The 19,931-nt window shown below is 47.9% G+C and overlaps 1 protein-coding gene across 1 annotated transcript; it reads left to right on the top strand.

Moving 5' to 3' along the window:
* Window positions 1-3,069: 3,069 nt before the first annotated feature.
* On the top strand, window positions 3,070-17,672 carry LOC134412780 (uncharacterized). Its single transcript, XM_063146790.1, has 9 exons — window positions 3,070-3,153; window positions 4,429-4,600; window positions 9,183-9,411; window positions 10,433-10,556; window positions 11,743-11,911; window positions 13,498-13,676; window positions 14,368-14,514; window positions 16,130-16,291; window positions 17,553-17,672. Exons 1-9 carry the CDS (start codon window positions 3,070-3,072, stop codon window positions 17,670-17,672), a joined length of 1,386 nt encoding a protein of 461 aa, XP_063002860.1.
* The last annotated feature ends 2,259 nt before the right edge of the window (window positions 17,673-19,931 follow it).

The following is a 19,931-nucleotide window of genomic DNA, read 5'->3' as shown; positions in this document are numbered from 1 at the left end:
TGGAAGCGATAAACGCAGGCTAGAGCCAATTTCAAAGAAGTTCAAATCAACTTATTTTATTAGTGCTTGTATATACTTATAACACTCTTCAATTGCAAGTACCCCATAAAGCTGGGTGTGTGAGTGTAAATAAGTGAAGGCGGGAGATATGGTTACTTGCTTCCTCTTTGGAGAAGCCAAATGGCACAGGAAGGGGAGGGAACAGGAAATAGGAACAGATCAAGCTACGGAATGTTCTCTGTCTCCCCCTAGTGCCTGGAAGCATGCGGAGTTGTTTCTATTATCCAACAGAACGGAACCAAAACCAGCCCCCATTCCTTTTCCCGAATGAGGTTTTGCATGCAGTTCCTTATCCAGTTAGGCAGATATGAGCGGGAGCTTCACAGCGCAATCCTATAGACCTCTGCTAATTATGCTACCTTGCATATTTTCTTATTAGCGCTGGCGGCTAGGAAACTAAGAGCTAAATTTGTTGCTTAACTCTGAATATCCTTCTGTTTTTGTTATGGCTTTATAGCTAATCAATAACATTATTACTTCTGTTATATGTCTGCTCAAAAGAAATTCCCAAGTGGGTATAGGATTGTAGCCGTAGCGTCAGTGTGTTCTCTCTACCTGGATCAGGGCACCTACCTGTACGCACACACACCTGTGTGGCTATAGATACATTATTTTCCCCTCTATCACTAGGGCTGAGATTGGGTTATAAATATGCTTCTTTTATAGTTTGCATCTTGCATAGCACCATCAGGGAAATATCTTCGCTGAGTAGGGTTTTTCGTTTGTAAAGATTGCTCTCTTCCTGTTGATTCTTTTCCTTCTTAACGATTTTATCATTTTTTAAAATTTTTTTTAAACAAATGGGCAAATGAATTAAAAAAATAGTCAAAGAGAAATCTATTTGACTTGCAATATCCTTGCTGTGTGAGCATTGAGGTAATTAAAGTTTGTATCAGAGAAGGTCATGCTGTTTTCAAATTGACTTTGCATTGTGGGACACCTGAAAAATATTGTTTCGTGTCGTTCTGCCAGAGAGCTAAAAATTGTTTTAGATGATTGCAGCAGCCTGCCGTCTTTTTTTTAGTGCCCCCCCCCCCAGCAGATTAGTTTGCATGTGAAAAAGACATCTGTTTTCTTTCACGTTAATAATATCACTGTTTCGAAGGAGGTTGGGGGAAAACACTTTAACAAAACCCCAAAGTTAAAAGAAGATCCATTCTCTATTCCTGCCATGCCAAAAACTCCCCATTTTCCTTATTGAAAGTTTAAAGCGGAGGTTTGAGGTGGGGGGGGGGGGTATTGACAGAGCAGGGGGTTGTCACAACCAGTATTGCGCTTTTTCATTGTTGCGCTTCTCAGTTTCCTCTACCATAGGAAGTTTATCTCAGTTTCCTCTACCATAGGAAGTTTATTTATTTATTTATTTATTTATTACATTTCTATACCGCCCAATAGCCGGAGCTCTCTGGGCGGTTCCCCAAAATTAAAACCATTCACAGTATAAAACAACAGTGTAAAACCATAATATAAAATACAATATAAAAGCTCAACCAGATAAAAACAGCAGCAATGCAAAATTACAAATTTAAAACACCATGTTAAAATGTATTTATAGATTGTTAAAATGTTGGGAGAATAAAAAGGTCTTCACCTGGCGCCTGAAAGGATATAGTGTAGGTGCCAGGCGAACCTCCTTAGGGAGCTCATTCCACAGCCGGGGTGCCACAGCAGAGAAGGCCCTTCTCCTGGTAGCCACCTGCCTCACTTCCTTTGGCAGGGGCTCGCAGAGAAGGACCCCTGAGGATGACCTTAGGGTCCAGGCAGGTACATACGGGAGGAGGCGTTCCTTCAGATAGCCTGGCCCCAAGCCATTTAGGGCTTTAAATGTTAATACCAGCACTTTGAATCGGGCCCGGACCTGGACTGGCAGCCAATGAAGCTGGAAAAGGACTGGCATGATGTGGTCTCGTCGGCCAGTCCCTGTTAGCAAGCGTGCTGCCCTGTTTTGTACCAGTTGAAGTTTCCGGACCATTTTCAAAGGCAGCCCCACATATAACGCATTAGAGATCGGTTTCTTTGAAAGGAGGCAGTACAGGAGACGCACGGCGTTTTTGTTTTCTAATGTGCGTTTATTTACAAACTAATGAATGCCCCAGCTTTGCACGGATGGGAAATAGCCCTTAGATTGATACAGCGAAGGTTTCGGGCAAAGTTGTCGGAGTTACACACGTGCCTGCTCCATCCAAATATGGCCGTGCCCCCTGGAACTCCTAGTCACGGCCTCTGCCATGGTGCGGCCCTATAACCTCCGGAGGGAGGGGTCTCCCCACTCCATTCCTTTAAAGGGGGTTGCCCCACAGTAGGGGGAAGGGAGACGCCATATAACTCTGTCCCTCAGTTTATTAATCCCCCCTAGCTTCAAAATGTATCAGCTGCAAAGCTGTGTGCTGGTTAGGGATGTCCCTCCCTAGTGACTGAAGATGTTACTGCAGGCTTCAACCACACGGGCACTTTAAAATAAATTTAAATTAATTAATGTGTTTTCAAACAGAAACTAACCCTGATGCACACACCCCTAGGGTCCCCTTAGTATGCATGCCTAGGGTCAGATGGTTTTAGCACTGTGATGCTGATGGATGGACAGACAGACAGCAACTCAACCTCTTTTATTATTATGGTTGAACTGGGGAAAACAGGCAAGCATCCGGTTGGTTGAAAGCGGCATGAGGTTGCTCAAAAGCAAGACGTTTGCTCTTGGAGCACCGCTTTACTGGCTTCTCACCTGCAAAACCCAGCCTTCTGCTTTCTTCACTGGCTGCAATCAAAACTGCCCTAAACTATTTCTCTCGAAACACCCTGTCCAAGCAGCTGGCGTGTGCCCCTGTCACAAATCTCTGTAGCTAGTAGCCACCAGCCATTCGAGGCAATTAGGCAGGCATCTTCAATTCTTTCTAGAGCAACCACTCAAGCTCTATAGAAGATGGTCCATTCGGTAGCCTCTCCCGTTACGAAAAACGAAACGTAACTTTCTTTGAAGCAGGTACGGATGCAGCCGAACTGGCTCCCGAAATGGTTCATTTTCTTGACGACGCTTACAATATTGTCATAGCAGAGATGGAGTCGTCGTTGGCCAACTGTGAAGCCTGGCACGAGGTAGCTGATCCTCTCTTCCGTTTTGCCGATAACGTGACTTTGTATATTTATTATGTTCTACCATAACCCCATCGTTCGGACAAGTGGGAAGTGTATGGAGGGAAGGGCTTGCATATCACAAGGAATGCACCATATCCCCTGCCCCGCCCCACCCCACGGACTGGTTTTTATTTATTTATTCATTACCCTCTATTTTTATCCCGCTTTTCAGACCATTGTGGCCACCCAAAGCAGCTCCCATCAGTCAAAAAGAGAGACAGCCTTGCCGTCTGATGGCTCACAAACTAAAAAGACAAGACAAACAATAGAAGGGGAGTGGAGGGAAAAGGTAGAGGAGACAGATCAAGTTTTCAAAGCCGGAGGAAGGCAGTGAGCTAAAATTGGGCCTTAAAATATACTTCATGGGATGACCCCATTGGGTTCTAGTATTTTGAAAGAGGAAGAAAACTGTCTCCCTGTCCACATTCTCCACACCCTGCATCATTTTGTACACCTCTATCCTGTCTCCCCTTAGCCTCCTTTTTTCCAAGCTAAACAATCCCAGCTGTTAGAACCTTCCCTCATAGGGGAGATAATAATAATAATAATAATAATAATAATAATAATAATAATAATAATAATAATAATAATTTCTTACCCGCCTCTCCTTTTAGATCGAGGGGTAGAAATGATTACCAATAGACTAGAATCATAGAATAGTAGAGTTGGAAGGGGTCTCTAAGGCCATCGAGTCCAACCCCCTGCTCAATGCAGGAATCTACCCTAAAGCATCCCTGACAGGTGGTTGTCCAGCTGCCTCTTGAAGGCCTCTGGTGTGGGAGAGCCCACAACCTCCCTAGGTCATGGGTTCCATTGTCGCACTGCTCTAACAGTCAGGAAGTTTTTCCTGATGTCCAGCCGGAATCTGGCTTCCTGTCACTTGAGCCCATTATTCCGTGTCCTGCACTCTGGGAGGATCGAGAAGAGATCCTGGCCCTCCTCTGTGTGACAACCTTTTAAGTATTTGAAGAGTGCTCTCATGTCTCCCCTCAATCTTCTCTTCTCCAGGCTAAACAGGCCCAGTTCTTTCAGTCTCTCCTCATAGGGCTTTGTTTCCAGACCCCTGGCCTCAAGGGCCAGAGGCCTCTAGAGCTAACAAACCCGTATGTGTCATTTCAGCTAGCTAAATGGAGTTGTCACACAGTCAGAGCACACAAAGAAAATGGCGTTCTTGTCTCTCACCAAATTATATTTCCGTTAGCAAATACGGATTTATAGTAACTTCTGCCTCCGTAGGGGAAAGGCGCACAGGAGAGCGAAGCGTTCTGCCAAGTGCCCCAACCGGCATTATCGAGGGAGCCTCGACAAACTTCCTTTGCGGTGCAGAGGCCCAAATCCATCGAGAGTAAAGACATCCGCCTAACCTTATCCCAAAGACCGACTTCTCAAATCAATGGAAAGGAAGAAGGTATTGATTGTTTATTCAGAATTCTAGCATGTCAGGCATAAACCTGGGTATGAATGAGATGAGAGTATATCTGAGTATTCAGCCCAAGCTCTTTTGCTTAAAACCTAGGAAGGTGAGTCCGTCCTTTGGTCCATTTAGCTCAATATTGTGCCCCTGAAGATTTTAATTGAGAGACATTCTGCTGAATAAATCATAATCCAGTGCACCTTATTTGTTCTTCTTTCTGTGCTGGTGCCTTTCTTCTTTTTCTCCTGTAAACCGATATATGCCTCAGTGACCACTTGATTGCGATTTCTTTGGATGAGCTCTTGGCTTTCCGTGCTGCTCTTCCTCATCCCTGGGGCCTGTTCTTTAGTTTAGGGGTGATCACACATTTCCAGCGTTTAGAAAGAGATAGTGTGAATGCGAGGACCACACCAAATGAGATGACGGAGATCTAAAATCAGCTCTGGCTTTTCTTGACGTTTTTGCAAAGATATCAGTGCCCTGTTCTCTGACTTGGATCTGGAGATGGGGCAGTTTTTATTGGGTTAATAGCACAGGGGAGGAAGAATTAACCCACTAATTTTTTATTTATTTATTTATTTAAGGGTTTTTATGCCGCCTTTCAGCCAAAAAAGGCTCTCACGGAGGCTTACAAAAGTATTTCTTGACAGTCCCTGCCCACAGGCTTACAATCTAAAAGACATGACACAAAAGGAAAGGGGACTGGGAGGGAGGAGGAGGAGGGGGAAAAGGAAAGCAAATTCAGGCACTACAATCTTAGTTGTAAAGTTCAGCAGTTACAGTTGACAGCAGGAGGGAGGGGGCTCTCAGCTGGAGCTGGACCCAGGCCCGGTGGAGAGGTGCCTGGCTGCTGCTTCCTCCCTCTCTGGTGGCCTCTGCAGAGACAGTTGGTAGCAGGAGGGAGGGGGCTCTCAGCTGGAGCTGGACCCAGGCAAGGTGGAGAGGTGCCTGGCTGCTGCTTCCTCCCTCACTGGTGGCCTCTCCAGAGACAGTTGGTGGCAGGAGGGAGGGGGCTCTCAGCTGGAGCTGGACCCAGGCACGATGGAGAGGTGCCTGGCTGCTGCTGCTTCCCTCACTGGTGGCCTCTCCAGAGACAGTTGGTGGCAGGAGGGAGGGGGCTCTCAGCTGGAGCTGGACCCAGGCCCGGTGGAGAGGTGCCTGGCTGCTGCTTCCTCCCTCACTGGTGGCCTCTCCAGAGACAGTTCTGCTGCGGTCCCAATCCTAGTCTTCCCCTGCTCCTGGTGATTGCATTTTTTCCCCACAAAAAATAAAAATAAAGATGGGATACTCAATCCCGGACCTCTGTCATATCATCTGCTTTGGCCCTTTCTCTCAGGTTACATCTTTACACTGTAATCTAAACACTGTTTAGAAGTGTCCCACTGAATTCAGCAGGATGTACTCTTGGGTAAGTGTGTATTAAAGAGGTGGGCAATTCGTGGCCCAATGGATATTTTGGTCTACATCTCTACATAAGACCAGCCCTGCTGGTCCATCTAGTCCAGTACTCTGTTCACACAGTGGCCCACCAGCTGCCCCCGGGAAAACCCACAAGCAGGACATGAGGGCAACCCTCCTGCCCATGTTCCCCAGCAACTGGTGTACTTAGCACACTGCGTCTGATACTGGAGGTACCATATAGCCATCAGGACTAGGATACCTTCTCATCAACCCTAGTCAGCATAGCCAGCGGTGAATGCTGATGGGAATTCTCAGCCGAAACGTCTGGCAGGCCACAAGTTGTCCACCCCTTATGTATGAGATAGTAGCTTTAGACGTGCACTTCAAAACTGTTGTCAACTGTCTCTGGAGAGGCCACCAGTGAGGAAGGAAGCAGCAGCCAGGCACCTCTCCACCGTGCCTGGGTCAAGCTCCAGCTGAGAGCCCCCTCCCTCCTGCCACCAACTGTTTCTGGAGAAGCCACCAGTGAGGGAGGAAGCAGCAGCCAGGCCCCTCTCCACCGTGCCTGGGTCCAGCTCCAGCTGAGAGCCCCCTCCCTCCTGCCACCAACTGTCTCTGGAGAGGCCACCAGTGAGGGAGGAAGCAGCAGCCAGGCCCCTCTCCACCGTGCCTGGGTCCAGCTCCAGCTGAGAGCCCCCTCCCTCCTGCCACCAACTGTTTCTGGAGAAGCCACCAGTGAGGGAGGAAGCAGCAGCCAGGCCCCTCTCCACCGTGCCTGGGTCCAGCTCCAGCTGAGAGCCCCCTCCCTCCTGCCACCAACTGTCTCTGGAGAGGCCACCAGTGAGGGAGGAAGCAGCAGCCAGGCCCCTCTCCACCGTGCCTGGGTCCAGCTCCAGCTGAGAGCCCCCTCCCTCCTGCCACCAACTGTTTCTGGAGAAGCCACCAGTGAGGGAGGAAGCAGCAGCCAGGCCCCTCTCCACCGTGCCTGGGTCCAGCTCCAGCTGAGAGCCCCCTCCCTCCTGCCACCAACTGTCTCTGGAGAGGCCACCAGTGAGGGAGGAAGCAGCAGCCAGGCACCTCTCCACCGTGCCTGGGTCCAGCTCCAGCTGAGAGCCCCCTCCTTCCTGCTGTCACCTGTAACTGCTGAACTTTGCAATTAAGATTGTAGTGCCTGAATTTGCTTTCCTTTTCCCCCTTCTCCTCCTCCCTCCCAATCCCCTTTCCTTTTGTGTCATGTCTTTTAGATTGTAAGCCTGTGGACAGGGGCTGTCAAGAAATACTTTTGTAAGCCGCCGTGAGAGCCTTTTTTGGCTGAATGGCGGCATAAAAATCCTTAAATAAATAAATAAATAAACTCTTAGGCCGTAGCTAGACCTAAGGTTTATCCCAGGATCATCCCGGGTTTGTCCCTGCCTTTGCTCTGGATGCCCTGTGTGGCACTTAAATGAACAGGTTTGACCCCAGGATCATCCTGGGATAAACCTTAGGTCTAGCTCCGGCCTTAGAAACATTATAATTGCGAATCAGCCCTATATTGAAGAATGCTGATTAACCAACGCCTGCAACTGCTATGCTTTCATATATATTTTTTTGCGTGTGAGTATGTTTTCTTGTCTTGGTCTTCCCTTCCAGCCAAAAAAAAGCCCGGCCCTCTTTGAAGGGTTTGTTTTCCTCCTTTACGAAAACATAAAAGGTCCTCCACTTCAAAGTCATTCACAAGTGTTTGCTTTCCCAGCGCTGAGAGCTGATGGAAGTTATTCCCCCGCCTCCATCCCAGCTGATGTGGAGTGTTTTTCATTCAGGCTAAAAGGATACGAGCATACAAGACCAGCCAGCTAACGTACCCACCCCAGTGTGTTGTAAGCGAGGCTTAATTTACTGTGACATATGCATCGTTTTCCAAAATAATTCCGCTCTGCCAGCTTCCTCTGATTGCCTTCTTACAAGCCTTCTTAGCTGTGCAGCTCTGGGGTGTTTTAAATATTATGAATTAAAAACCAAGGAGTTCAGTTCTGGAGCAAACACAGATTGTGCAAAAACTGGGGTAGGGGGCGGGGCGAGGAGAGAAAACACATACCGAATAAGCACTTATAAAACACAAGTGTCAAGCGGAAGATATCCAAGACATGCAGCCTCTAGGACCCTCCCAGGACGGCCTCTGCCACCCCAACCTTTGCATTTAAAAACACTTCGTTGCAAACAAAACGGCATCTGGAGGTGTGCTATGGTGAGCCCAAAGTGTCAAAATTAGGTTGTAGCTTCATCACGCCAGGGTTATACCGTGCAATCGCTGCGAATTGCGTGCAAAGGACTCCAAAGTTTTCCAGTTTATAATCTGCTTTGACTGAAGTACTCCCATGCCTCCTGCGTTAACTGTGCTTCATATATAAAAGAGCCGACCTATTTAACTACCTCTTTAGGAGCGAATCTTTTGTTGTTCTCCGAGCGGCCACTGGGGGCGCAGGAGAATGATTTGATATGTTTAAAGTACAAATTAAACAAATGCTTACATCTGCGTAAATTTTAAAGATAAAGACCTCAAAATTGGCACAGTAATAGATATTAAGGAGGGTTTTAAGCATACCAAATTTGAATCAGATTGGGCCATCCATTGATTTTTTATGATTTTTTACATTTCTCCCCCTTAAAACCTTTCCTGGTATGGAAGGATCTTAGGAGCGCTGCCGTCCGGGGTGTGATTTAGCTAACAACAACAATGACAGCTTTACGTGAGCTCACAAGCGCTCAGGGAATCCGAGTGGATCCTGAATCCACAGATATTCCAGGAGCTGGTTCTCCAGTGCAGTCGATTGAGAATGAATCTGTTGGCCTCCCTGGCAAATCCTCCAACTCCTCATTTCTTCTCGAGATTTCCATGCCAGACTTTTAGTTTTCCATTGGGCTGCATTGTCAGTTTCTGCAAATACCATGATAGTTTTTTGATAATAAAATATTTGTTTTTTTAAGCGATCTCGGTGAATCCAAACAGCCCAATAAGGTTCACAAGTCCTTACCAAATAACTCTACAAATGGCATATGAGTTAAGTTATAATTTTGGTTCGAATGATAAGTTCCAAATCAGTGCCTGTTCAGCATGTTTGCTTTTAAAATTTTGGGTGCAAGGTAGGAATAACTTCCTTGGGAGTTACTTTTTAATTATTCCTATTTCTTACAGACTTCCAGTGGCATATCAGGCCGGAGCTACATCCCCCTGTTCTCAGCTGCCTAGAGAGTGACTTACTAGGGGATTTGCTCTGTGCTATAATCTCACAAGGTTCTGAGAGTATGTCAACAGTGTGTGAAAGGCTCAGTGGGAAATTACTTCCGAAGACACTTCGCCAGTTCATTTGGATTGATAAGCTCTTGAGGTCAGGCTCCAAGAGCTACATGACTCAAGGACTAATGTAAGTATCTGCAGTAAGGGTGTAGAAATTCAACCTAAAATAGACAGATGTTTGTTGTATTTTAGCTCTGCTACTTTTGCCTTTGATCCATCCACCGCTAGAATGCACTCCATCCCACCCCAAGAGCTTGGGGACATTTGGAAGGCGCCAGGTTGGAGGGAGGATGGGGTAAAACGTTGGCTCGGTTCAGACAACACGTTAGTCAACGCAGTGGGAAAACTCCACTGAACGGTTGAGTTCCTAGGGGGCGCTCCCTGTGTGACTGTGGGCTCTCGTGGAGTTGAGTAAAAGTCAATGCTGTGTTTGATTGACAGTTCCTCCGCCGTCTCTCCTCCCCTGGCCCCCCCCAATGGGATCCCATCAGCCATTGCTGCCAAAAACCCAAACCCGGCAGCTCTCCTAGAGCGGCACTCCCTCCTTTCGCCGCTCTTGCCAGGGAACTCTGTAGCCAGTGGGAAAAGTCAACTCAACGCAACGGAAAACTCCACAGAGCCCGCCACGCAACACAACCGTTGTGCAGGAACTCTCCTCTGCACAGCGTGGGTATTCTGCGTGGAGTATTTTCCAAAAAAACTCCATCATTGTGTAGAGTTTTCCCGCCAGACAACACATTTCTCAATGGTGGTGGCAAAACACTACCGTGGAGTTCTAAAACCAATGTTGAGAAACATCTGAACTGAGCCATTAAGTGCTTTAAAAGAAAATATGCTGGCATTTTGGTCCCTCCCCTTTTTGGCTTTGGCTCCTCCCCCTGTGGCCCTGCCCACCACTAGAATGCGATTCCTGCTTCTCCAAAATAAAATTTGGCCCTCGGCTTGATTGAGGCTTAGCTTACCTGGAGTTAGACCATACTGAGTTACAGAATAAGGCAGCTTCCTACAACTTGAAGTTCCAGGCATTGCTTTGCTTCTAAGCATTTTCACTGAATCATTCTACTTGGGCTCGTCTCAATGCATCCTGTGACTTTCAAAAACAAAGATTTCTGAGACCTATAAATGATGGTATTAATCTTTTGTCTCAGATCTGTCGAGAAGGAAGCCAGAGAGAGATTTGGGCAAACGGTAGCACAGCGGGCAGCCAAGCTGAAGCTCAGAAGTGCCACTCGGTCGCCGCTTTCGGGGCTGATTGAAAATGCGGTGGTGGAGGTGAGTCGAAGGACCCTGGTGGAAGTACTAAGATCTGTCTGTTGCTGTCAGGGGCCAAGGCAGTCCTGAAAGAGAGTGGGGACCAGGAATCGGGATTTGTGCTGGGGGGCAAAACAGAGCTCTCCCAAGACATTTTGCTGCCGGAGGCAAAAGACCAGATTGTACCTTTGCCTATTTCATTTACAAAAGCCAGTCAGACTGATTGCCGAAACCTAGTTCAACACTGGTGATGAGACGGCATTTTCCACTGCAACGGAGGGTAGCAGACTGCTCAATCACAGCTTTTAAAACTCAGCTAAAAACTTTTCTTTTCCCTATAGCTTTTAAATATTGAGTTTGTTCTGACTCTATACTGTTAGCTTCACCCCACCCGGTGCCTGTTTACACTTCCCTGTGCCTGTCTGCATTCTCTTTCCCTCCTTATTGTTTACTACAACTTTATTAGATTGTAAGCCTATGCGGCAGGGTCTTGCTATTTACTGTGTAATCTGTACAGCACCATGTACATTGATGGTGCTATATAAATAAATAAATAATAATAATAATAGCATCCATTCAGGCCTAATGGTAGGGCCGGCCCTGGGACAAAGCCAGCCAGGAATCGGAGCAGAGGGACAAAGCTCGGAATCTGACCTAGAAAGCACATTGAAACCTATCAGAGCCATGAAGACTGTTGCTGCTCAGACAAAGACCCAGACCAAACAGGAAGTTCTCTGTAGACCTTCCTGTCTAAGGAGGGTCCATTGGCCAGTTTGGGTGGGCAGGGCCGGCGCAGAGCTTTAGAATACTTCTCTGTACGGAAAGATGCTCCAAACTACAACTTTATTGGGTGACCACACAGGAGAAGCAATACACTGAACCAAAGGCCCCCGGTTCTGCCCCTAACACCTCCTGATAATGACCAGATATTGTTGCATTTATTTATTTATTTATTTAAGCACTTGGGCTATTGGGCAGCATAGAAATGTAAGAAATAAATAAAATATTTATTTGTTTCACTCATATTCCACCTTTTTTTGCTCTTGTAAAGAACACGAGTTTTTCTTCTCGTTCATTCATGTATTACGTTTCTGTACTGCCCAATATCCAAGGCTCTCTGGGCAGTTTATAAGGCTTAAAACCCTAAAAAAAACACCCTGCAATATAAAACATGTTGTCCCCACAATTTCTCCTCTCCTTCTGACAGACGTACGGAAGCGTTCCCTGCATGCGTCCTTTCGCTGCCAATGAGCAGGTGATTTTAGAGTCCAGCAAGAGCTTAAACGTCCTTTATGTTTTCAACGGTGCTTACGAACCCTACCTTATCCACTGGCTCTTTCCTCTGCAAATGGCATTTAAGCCAATAACACCAAAAGGTAAACCATTTACAGCTAAAAAAGACTGCAGTCTTTCCGTTGCTTCCCTTAAGGGCCTGATAATGCGGTTTGGGTCTTGTATCCTTCCCTCCCCTTGCGATGGGAGGGATATAGCTTCTGAATTAGTCCTCCTCTCCTGTAGAAGCAGCTCTTCAAATGTGTGGCGTATTTTATTTATTTATTTATTTATTACATTTTTATACCGCCCAATAGCTGAAGCTCTCTGGGCAGTTCACAAAAACTAAAACCATCATAAAACAACCAACAAGTTAAAAACACAAATACAAAATACAATATAAAAAGCACAACCAGGATAAAACCACGCAGCAAAATTAAGGTTAAAATACAGAGTTAAAACAGTATAATTTAAATTTAAGTTAAAATTAAGGGTTAAAATACTGAGTGAATAAAAAGGTCTTCAGCTGGCGACGAAAGGAGTACAGTGTAGGCACCAGGCGGACCTCTCTGGGGAGCTCATTCCACAACCGGGGTGCCACAGCGGAGAAGGCCCTGCTCCTAGTAGCCACCTGCCTCACTTCCTTTGGCAGGGGCTCACGAAGAAGGGCCCCTGTAGATGATCTTAAGGTCCGGGTAGGTACATATGGGAGGAGGCGTTCCTTCCAATAACCTGTCCCCAAACCGTTTAGGGCGTACATGTAAATTGGAGAGGAGGAGAGATTCCACACTTCTAACATTTCATCTCTCTTTTGAGTTTGGCATGTATTTTTATTTGTTATGTTTATGCCCTGCCGTTACTCCAAGGAACTTTAAGAAGCGCGCGTAGTTTCCCTTCTGTACTGCAGGATTCCTGTTCCCATAATCCCTGACCAACATGGCAAATGATCAGGGATGAGAGGCAGCGACGGCCCAAGACATGGTGCCTGAGATGGACAAAATGGCGCCCTCTCCCATTCCATGTAGAAAAGCTGACCGGACTGGCAGATTAATCAGTCTTGAGGAGACAATATCCTCTATTGAACCTGAAGAGAGCAGGCCACAGGGTACACAGCTCTCTCCTCGAACACCTTGCGGCTGCTGCCTTCCTGCAACTGCCGCCTGAGGTGGCTGCTTCACCTTCCTTAATGATAGGGCCGGCCATGACGATGGGCGTTGTAGCCAGCAACATTCCAATACAGGCGCCCAATCCCTGTTCTACTGCAACATGGTTTTGTGTGAAAACCACTGCTTTGTACATTGGACCATTGGCATATCTAGCCCTGTGTTGCCTGAGGGACGCAACGCAGGCAACTGAGACAGACTGGCCCGGCCTGTATATCTGTAGCATACACTGTGTTTGGAGGCCAGAGCAGCTAGATAATACACAAATACAGATGCTGGCGAGATCATTTAGATCAGCCTTCCTCAACCTGGGGCGCTCCAGATGTGTTGGACTACAACTCCCAGAATGCCCCAGCCTGGGAGATGCAGTCCAACACATCTGGAGCGCCCCAGGTTGAGGAAGCCTGATTTAGATGCTGATGATAATGATGGAGGATCCATCCACTTGGTGGTTTTTAATGAGTCAGGACGCAGAAAGCGCAGCGCCTCTCTGAAATGTAAGCCTGATGGTTTGATTTTAATTTTAGCAGAACACCCTTACGAATTAGCCATGTACCTGCATTCCTTACACGGGAAGCTGTTTCCAACCTGGGCAAAGGTTTTGGCCATGGCTGAGGCAGTGATGAGCCTTCTGGAGAGAGAAGACGCTGAGTTCTTTGCTCACCTTCAACAGGCTTTCAAAAAGAATATCACCGTTGACCCTAAAGTATGTTCTGGCTTGACAGATATCCCTTGCGGAGAGTAGGCTCTGTGGTCTGTTTGTGTGTGTGGTGGTGGGGAGTCAGGGGTGACCAGGCAGATGGGGCCCTGAGACATGGCCCTCTCTGGGCTTCTTTAGATTAAAGGGAAATTGTGTTTGCTTACCGGGGCTTTGCTTCCTGATTCTCTTTCACAATTGTAATGAGCTGAATTTCATGGGAGGAGAGGGGCGACCCCATGGCCTGTAATTGAAAACTTCCCTGCTCAGATACTTGAATGGGACAGTGCCCTCTAGTGGGTGTTTTATAGTGCAACTTGGGCTGCACACGGTTGGAAATCCCAAGATATCTCAGAAGAATCAGGATATCTAAGTGTTTTTTTAAAAAACGGAATAACCAGGAGAAGGACAAGAGGCTCACGACGTCATCAAAATGACCTGCAAACTTCCGTGACTGGCCAGTCACGAGTAAGCTGTAAATCACTCCTTTAAAGAAGCCCTCTGTGTGCTCCCTTAACCTGGAAGAGGCATGGTCAGCAGCCTGGTAAACATACCCCCCTCATTCACATGCATCCACTAACACGCTTCCCCCATTCACACACATCAATCACGCCCACATTTTTCCTATTATACCCCCTCTCTCTCTTCTACTTTATGGCCTGTATATTCTGCCAAAATGCCACCTTCTTTTCGTCTTCAGGATTTCTTGGTGGAGCTGATGCTTCAGGAAAAAGGTGGAGCGCAAGGAATCGGTGGTGCATTTGAAAACGAATTCCAGCCGTGGCTGAACGTGACCAAGGAGCTGCTGGCCAGCCCTGTCATCTTCCTCAGGAAGTGGATGGGGGAGGTAAAGAAATAAAAGACATAAAAATGCCGTAATCTGTTTTTAGTTTCAGTGAAGACATGCCAAATATAATGTGTTCTCTGGACTGCCCTTTGCAGCTGAAAACATTTCCAGGGGGTTCCAATTATGTTTCAGAATGCCCATGCTGGCTGGGGAATGATAGGAACTGTATTCCAACACACCTGGAGGGCACCAGGTTGAATCCACCCCCCACCCAATACTTCACATAGCAATGTTCCTAAACTTCTCTGAAGTGAGTGTGCTGTGGCAGCTTAGAGCCACAAGGGGGCGCCCTCATTGACACCTGACTATCTCAAATGTGACCTCAGCGGATTTCAAACTCGCTTCCCCCATCTGGCGTTACAGAGAGGAAGAAAAGCCTGCCCGCCCGCCCGCCCAGCTCTCTTCCCAGGTTGGCTAGCCTGCAAAGGATTCAGGGGGTCGCATTCTAGGACAACATTTCCCAGGGTGCCATGAGAACGCTGCTGACGTGTGCCAGGAGAAATGACTGGATCAGCTAATGCAAGGCTCCTGCGATCCGTACAGCGCTGCCCACAGAACGAGGCTTCTCACTGTGCCTCTGCTTGTGATTTGATGCCCTGGCCTTACCTTACTCTACTCTGCTAGGGGGCGGCTGGTTCTGTGGCATCTCAGCATTGGGCGCGCGATTGGGTCGGGCCAGTTGCTGCCCATGCGTAGGCACAGCAGAATAATTCACACGGGGAGGAGGCTGCCTGCTGCGTCTCTGCGTGATTCCTCCCTCTGGCCTCGCCTCCCTCCAATCGGCCTACGTTTGGTCCAGGGAATCCTGCCCGTGACTCTGCATTGAATGTGATTGGACAGTGAGGTGGAGTTGCAGCAGAACTACCTGCCCTCAGAAGAGGCTGCCCAGTGTGTCTCTGCATGATTAATTGCTTTGGCTTTACCCCTTCCAGTCAACCTCTGCTACGATGATGCGATTCCATCCTGCCTTGACGTCTTGGTGCACAAGTAGAGACCCAGCAGAGTTACCTGCCTTCAGAGGAAATGCGCCCAGAACAGTGACTCATACAGAAACACAACAGTGGGGCTGTCTCCTCATTGGGCCTATCGTTTTGCTCTTGCAAAACGAGGGCAGAACCTGAGGGCCAGGGGTCTGAACTTTAGCTCTTTAGGGGTTCTTTGGAAGGCCGTGCCCCCTCCCAATTTCCTCCAACCAGCAATCACTTGATGATTTCCCCACTTCTGTGCAGTTTTCCTTCCATTCCAAACAATTGGAATGCTTCTCTTAAGGATTTGTTACTGGCAGTAAGCTTTAGGGCACAACTTCTAGGCATGTTCCAACAGAGAAAAGTCCTACAATTCCCAGCATTCCCCAGCCAGGCTGGGGAATGCTGGGAATTGTGGGACTTTTCTCTGTCGGAACATGCCTAGGGTTGCGCCCTAAAGCTAAAATGGGATGGTAACCTTTGTCTCCGCCCCTCGTGCCTCTGGCCCCGCCCACCCCCCAGAATGCAGCCTCTGAGGGCTCCTGGGGAATGGAATTCAGGCCTTTGATTCAGAAACACAACGGCACCTATGCCATCACACATTAGGCAGTGCCAGCCCTCCTATCCTTCATCCCTGCTATTTTGCACAGGGCTTTGTTGGTGTGCTGAGCTTACCAGCCGTGCTGTTGATCTGGGATCAGCTGTTCATGCAAGACTGGGACCCGAGGGTGATGCAGAATTTCTGTGCCTCCATCCTTCTGTTGTTAAAGGATTCGTTCATGGCCGCCGCCGACTACAGAGCCGTCCGAGAGGTGCGTTCACTCCTTCATCGTTCTTATTTTTGTATTTCTTTCCTGTATCACCCATTAGACAAAGCCCTCTGGGCAGTTCACCGAAATCAAAACCCTAAGATACAACACGATAAAACATAACGGAGAGAGAGCAATCCTATGGTCCCTAGGCGAGCATCCCAGGGACCATAGGTTAGTTCAAGTTCTCTCTCTTAAGATCGGAGAGAGTGCTCCAACACTGGAAGGGGGAATCAGAGATCCGACCCCCGACTTCCACCTTCTCACAGATGGCCTCACATCCAGGGGGGCCTCTCCAAGGTCTGGAACTCAACCTCAGAGGGGGTGAAAAGGGGCATTCCAGTGGGAGGGGAGGGGAGGGGAGGCCAGGATATGACTTGTTGTTTATTCGTTCAGTCGCTTCCGACTCTTCGTGACTTCATGGACCAGCCCACGCCAGAGCTTTCTGTCGGCTGTCGCGACCCCTAGCTCCCCTAAGGTCAAGTCTGTCACCTCCAGAATATCATCCCTCCACCTTGCCCTTGGTCGGCCCCTCTTCCTTTTGCCTTCCACTTTCCCTAGCATCAGCCTCTTCTCCAGGGTATCCTGTCTTCTCATTATGTGGCCAAAGTACTTCCGTTTTGCCTTTAATACCATTCCCTCCAGTGAGCAGTCTGGCTTTATTTCCTGGAGTATGGACTGATTTGATCTTCTTGCAGTCCAAGGCACTCTCAGAATTTCCCTCCAACACCACAGTTCAAAAGCATCTATCTTCCTTCGCTCAGCTTTCCTTATGGTCCAGCTCTCGCAGCCATAGGTTACTACGGGGAATACCATTGCTTTAACTATGCGGACCTTTGTTGTCAGTGTGGTGTCTCTGCTCTTAACTAAATGCCCTCTCTAGATGATCTGAAAAGCCCGTCGAACAAAAAATTAAAGAACGGAGGAAGGGGGGAGGCAAGGATTGCTTCCCCCTCTCCTCTCGCCCTTGCGGCTTCCACCTGGCCAAGCATAGGAATCTCAGACGCTTCCAAGTTCCAAAGGCGATCGATAGGACTGCACCCGTAAAAGCTTTAAAAGTTTAACTGCAGAATAAAACCAAGGTAAAAACTAAACTAAGAGTTACCAGCAGCGACAGCCACTTAAATACGTATTTTTAAAGTGCCCCTTTTAGGAATGAAAGCTTTTGTTTCCAGCCACAAAGCAGCCTTGCATCTGTGAAATGTTAATATCATGCAGAGTGTTGAAATCCTCCTCCCCCCTCTCTCCCACCCCCTTTTCGCAGGTCTTTCTATCTCGCGCTTCTCATCTTCTCACAGCCGATATTCAGAGGGCCTGGATTCACCTGCAGCAAGGGGGTTTGCCTGCTGACATTCCGGGACTTAACAGGCTGAATCAAAGGTAGAGGGTTGCCTTGTTGAAAGATACAAGCAGCTGAAGTATATGCCAGCCCCTCTCCAACTTTGCACCCACCAGGTCTCGAAGTCCTATATGGAAAACAAAAGCCTGTGGGAAGGACATGATTGGGGTTGATTGAATTGCGCAAGTTGTGGAGAAAGTGGAGGGAGAGAACTCCCCTCCCTGTCAACCTCCCTATCCCATAATATTAAAAACAGGGCTTTCCTATATCGGTCGGCAGTAGATTCAGGAGGAACGAAAGAGTGGTAAAGCAGCAGTTTCTGCAGCCGAAACTCTCCCCACGGCCTGAGTTCGATCCCAGCGGAAGCTGGTTTCAGGCAGCTGGCTCGGGTCGACTCAGCCTTCCATCCTCCCGAGGTCGGTAAAATGAGTACCCAGCTAGCTGGGGGAAAGGTAATAACGACCGGGGAAGGCTACGGCAAACCACCCCGCTATAAGGCCTGCCAAGAAAACGTCAGCAAAAGCTGGCGTCCCTCCAAGAGTCAGTAATGACTCAGTGCTTGCACGAGAGGTTCCTTTCCTTTCCTAACTAATGTATGGAATGTGTTACCAGAAGATGCACTGACTGTAGGGTGACTAACTGTCAGGATTTCCCGGATTTGTCCAGGATTTTGTTCTATTGTGGGTGTTGGGCGATTTTCTGACATTTTCTATAATGTCTGGGAATGATGCATTTTCCCCTTTAAGGCCGCCATTAGCATGGTGGGGTGGGGAATAATGCGCTTTCCAGAGGTGCGTCATTCCCCCCACTGCTCCAATCGGGGCCTTAAAGGGGAAAGTGTGCCATTCACGAACAATATAGAAAAGATCCCAATCGGAGCAGTGGAGGTCAGGAATGACACTTACTTAATTATTCACTTTTGGAACTCTATGCAAACTGAACTTCAGCGATCTTTCAAAATCCACACCTTTTTTAAATTTCCGTGCTCGTAAGACCATTAGGTCCAGAGTCTAAAATTACCCAACTGTACCGCTGACTAGAGTCAGTGGTATTGATGCTCTCACAGCCTGAGGGCCGAATTCTATTTCAGACAAGCTCCCCGCCCCCCCCCGCTTTGCAGTGGTGGGCGGGGCCAAATGCAAAAGGGGCGTGGCCCAAAAATTCCAGCATATTTTAGCTCAAAGCTCTTACTGCCGGTAACTAAGCCTTAGTTGAGCTGGAAGGGGTTCAGAGGAGGGCAACGAGGTTGATCAGGGGTCTGGAAACAAAGCCTTATGAGGAGAGACTGAAAGAACTGGGCAAGTTTAGTTTGGAGAAGAGAAGATGGAGGAGAGACATAATAGCACTCTTCAAATACTTGAAGGGTTGTCCCACAGAGGAGGGCCAGGATCTCTTCTCGATCCTCCCAGAGTGCAGGACACGGAATAGCGGGCCCAAGTGACAGGAAGCCAGATTCTGGCTGGACATCAGGAAAAACTTCATGATGGTTAGAGTGGTATGACAATGGAACCCATGACCGAGGGAGGTCATGGGCTCTCCCACACGAGAGGCCTTCAGGATGCAGCTGGAAAAGCCATCTGTCAAGGTGGATTCCTGCATTGACCGGGGGGGTTGGACTCAATGGCCTTATAGGCCCCTTCCAACTCTACTATTCTATGATTCTATGATTTCAACCTTCTAGAATGGGGGTGGGCAGAATGCGCAAAAGCCGGGATAGGTATTGGGACCAGGGAAGGGGGTGTGGCCGACTGGGGAAATTTAACTCCTTCACCTGAACTTCCCCACCCCTGGGCTAGCCCTTCCTCACGGCGCTGAGAAAATGCCACGCGCAACCGTCTCTCGTTGAACTTATAAATTAAGGAGAGCAATTCTAAATCCTTCAGCTCTAATGAATATTTTATATCGAGAAATTATGCGTGCCTTTCTGTGCTGTGTGCAGAAACTCTTTGGAGGTGTATGTTTTGCAATGGTGTTTTTTTTTTCAATAGAAGTGCCTGACTGTGTTGCTTCTGCTTTTTGTTTTTCGGGGTGGATTCTCCCCCCCCCTTAACCTGGCTACAAGATAACTTTAATGAGCAAAAGTAATTAAAATGAGAATTTAGCTCTGATTGTTCCTTATTGCCCTCCTCCCTCTGTGCACTGAGAAAGGAGGAACTAAATTATGAAAACCCACTAATTAGCACTATTTGCATGTGCAGGCCGCTTGTGGATCCGTCTCCTCTGAGGCATGGCTCAGCGGAAGGTACGTAACTTCTGTTTTTTTCTAGGTTGATGCTAATATTGAAAAGCATCAAGAAGAGAGTG

Source organism: Elgaria multicarinata, chromosome 22, assembly GCF_023053635.1.
Source record: "Elgaria multicarinata webbii isolate HBS135686 ecotype San Diego chromosome 22, rElgMul1.1.pri, whole genome shotgun sequence".
NCBI lineage: Eukaryota > Metazoa > Chordata > Lepidosauria > Squamata > Anguidae > Elgaria > Elgaria multicarinata.
The sequence above is the reverse complement of the archived record's forward strand: the minus strand, read 5'-3'. Positions and strand labels throughout refer to the sequence as shown.

Excerpts from the sequence above, each read along its gene's own strand:
- LOC134412780 (XM_063146790.1), top strand. The coding sequence starts at position 3,070 with ATGGTTCATTTTCTTGACGACGCTTACAATATTGTCATAGCAGAGATG. Across the intron at positions 9,412-10,432 it reads TACATGACTCAAGGACTAAT|ATCTGTCGAGAAGGAAGCCA; the intron begins GTAAGTATCTGC and ends CTTTTGTCTCAG. Across the intron at positions 11,912-13,497 it reads TAAGCCAATAACACCAAAAG|CAGAACACCCTTACGAATTA; the intron begins GTAAACCATTTA and ends TTTTAATTTTAG.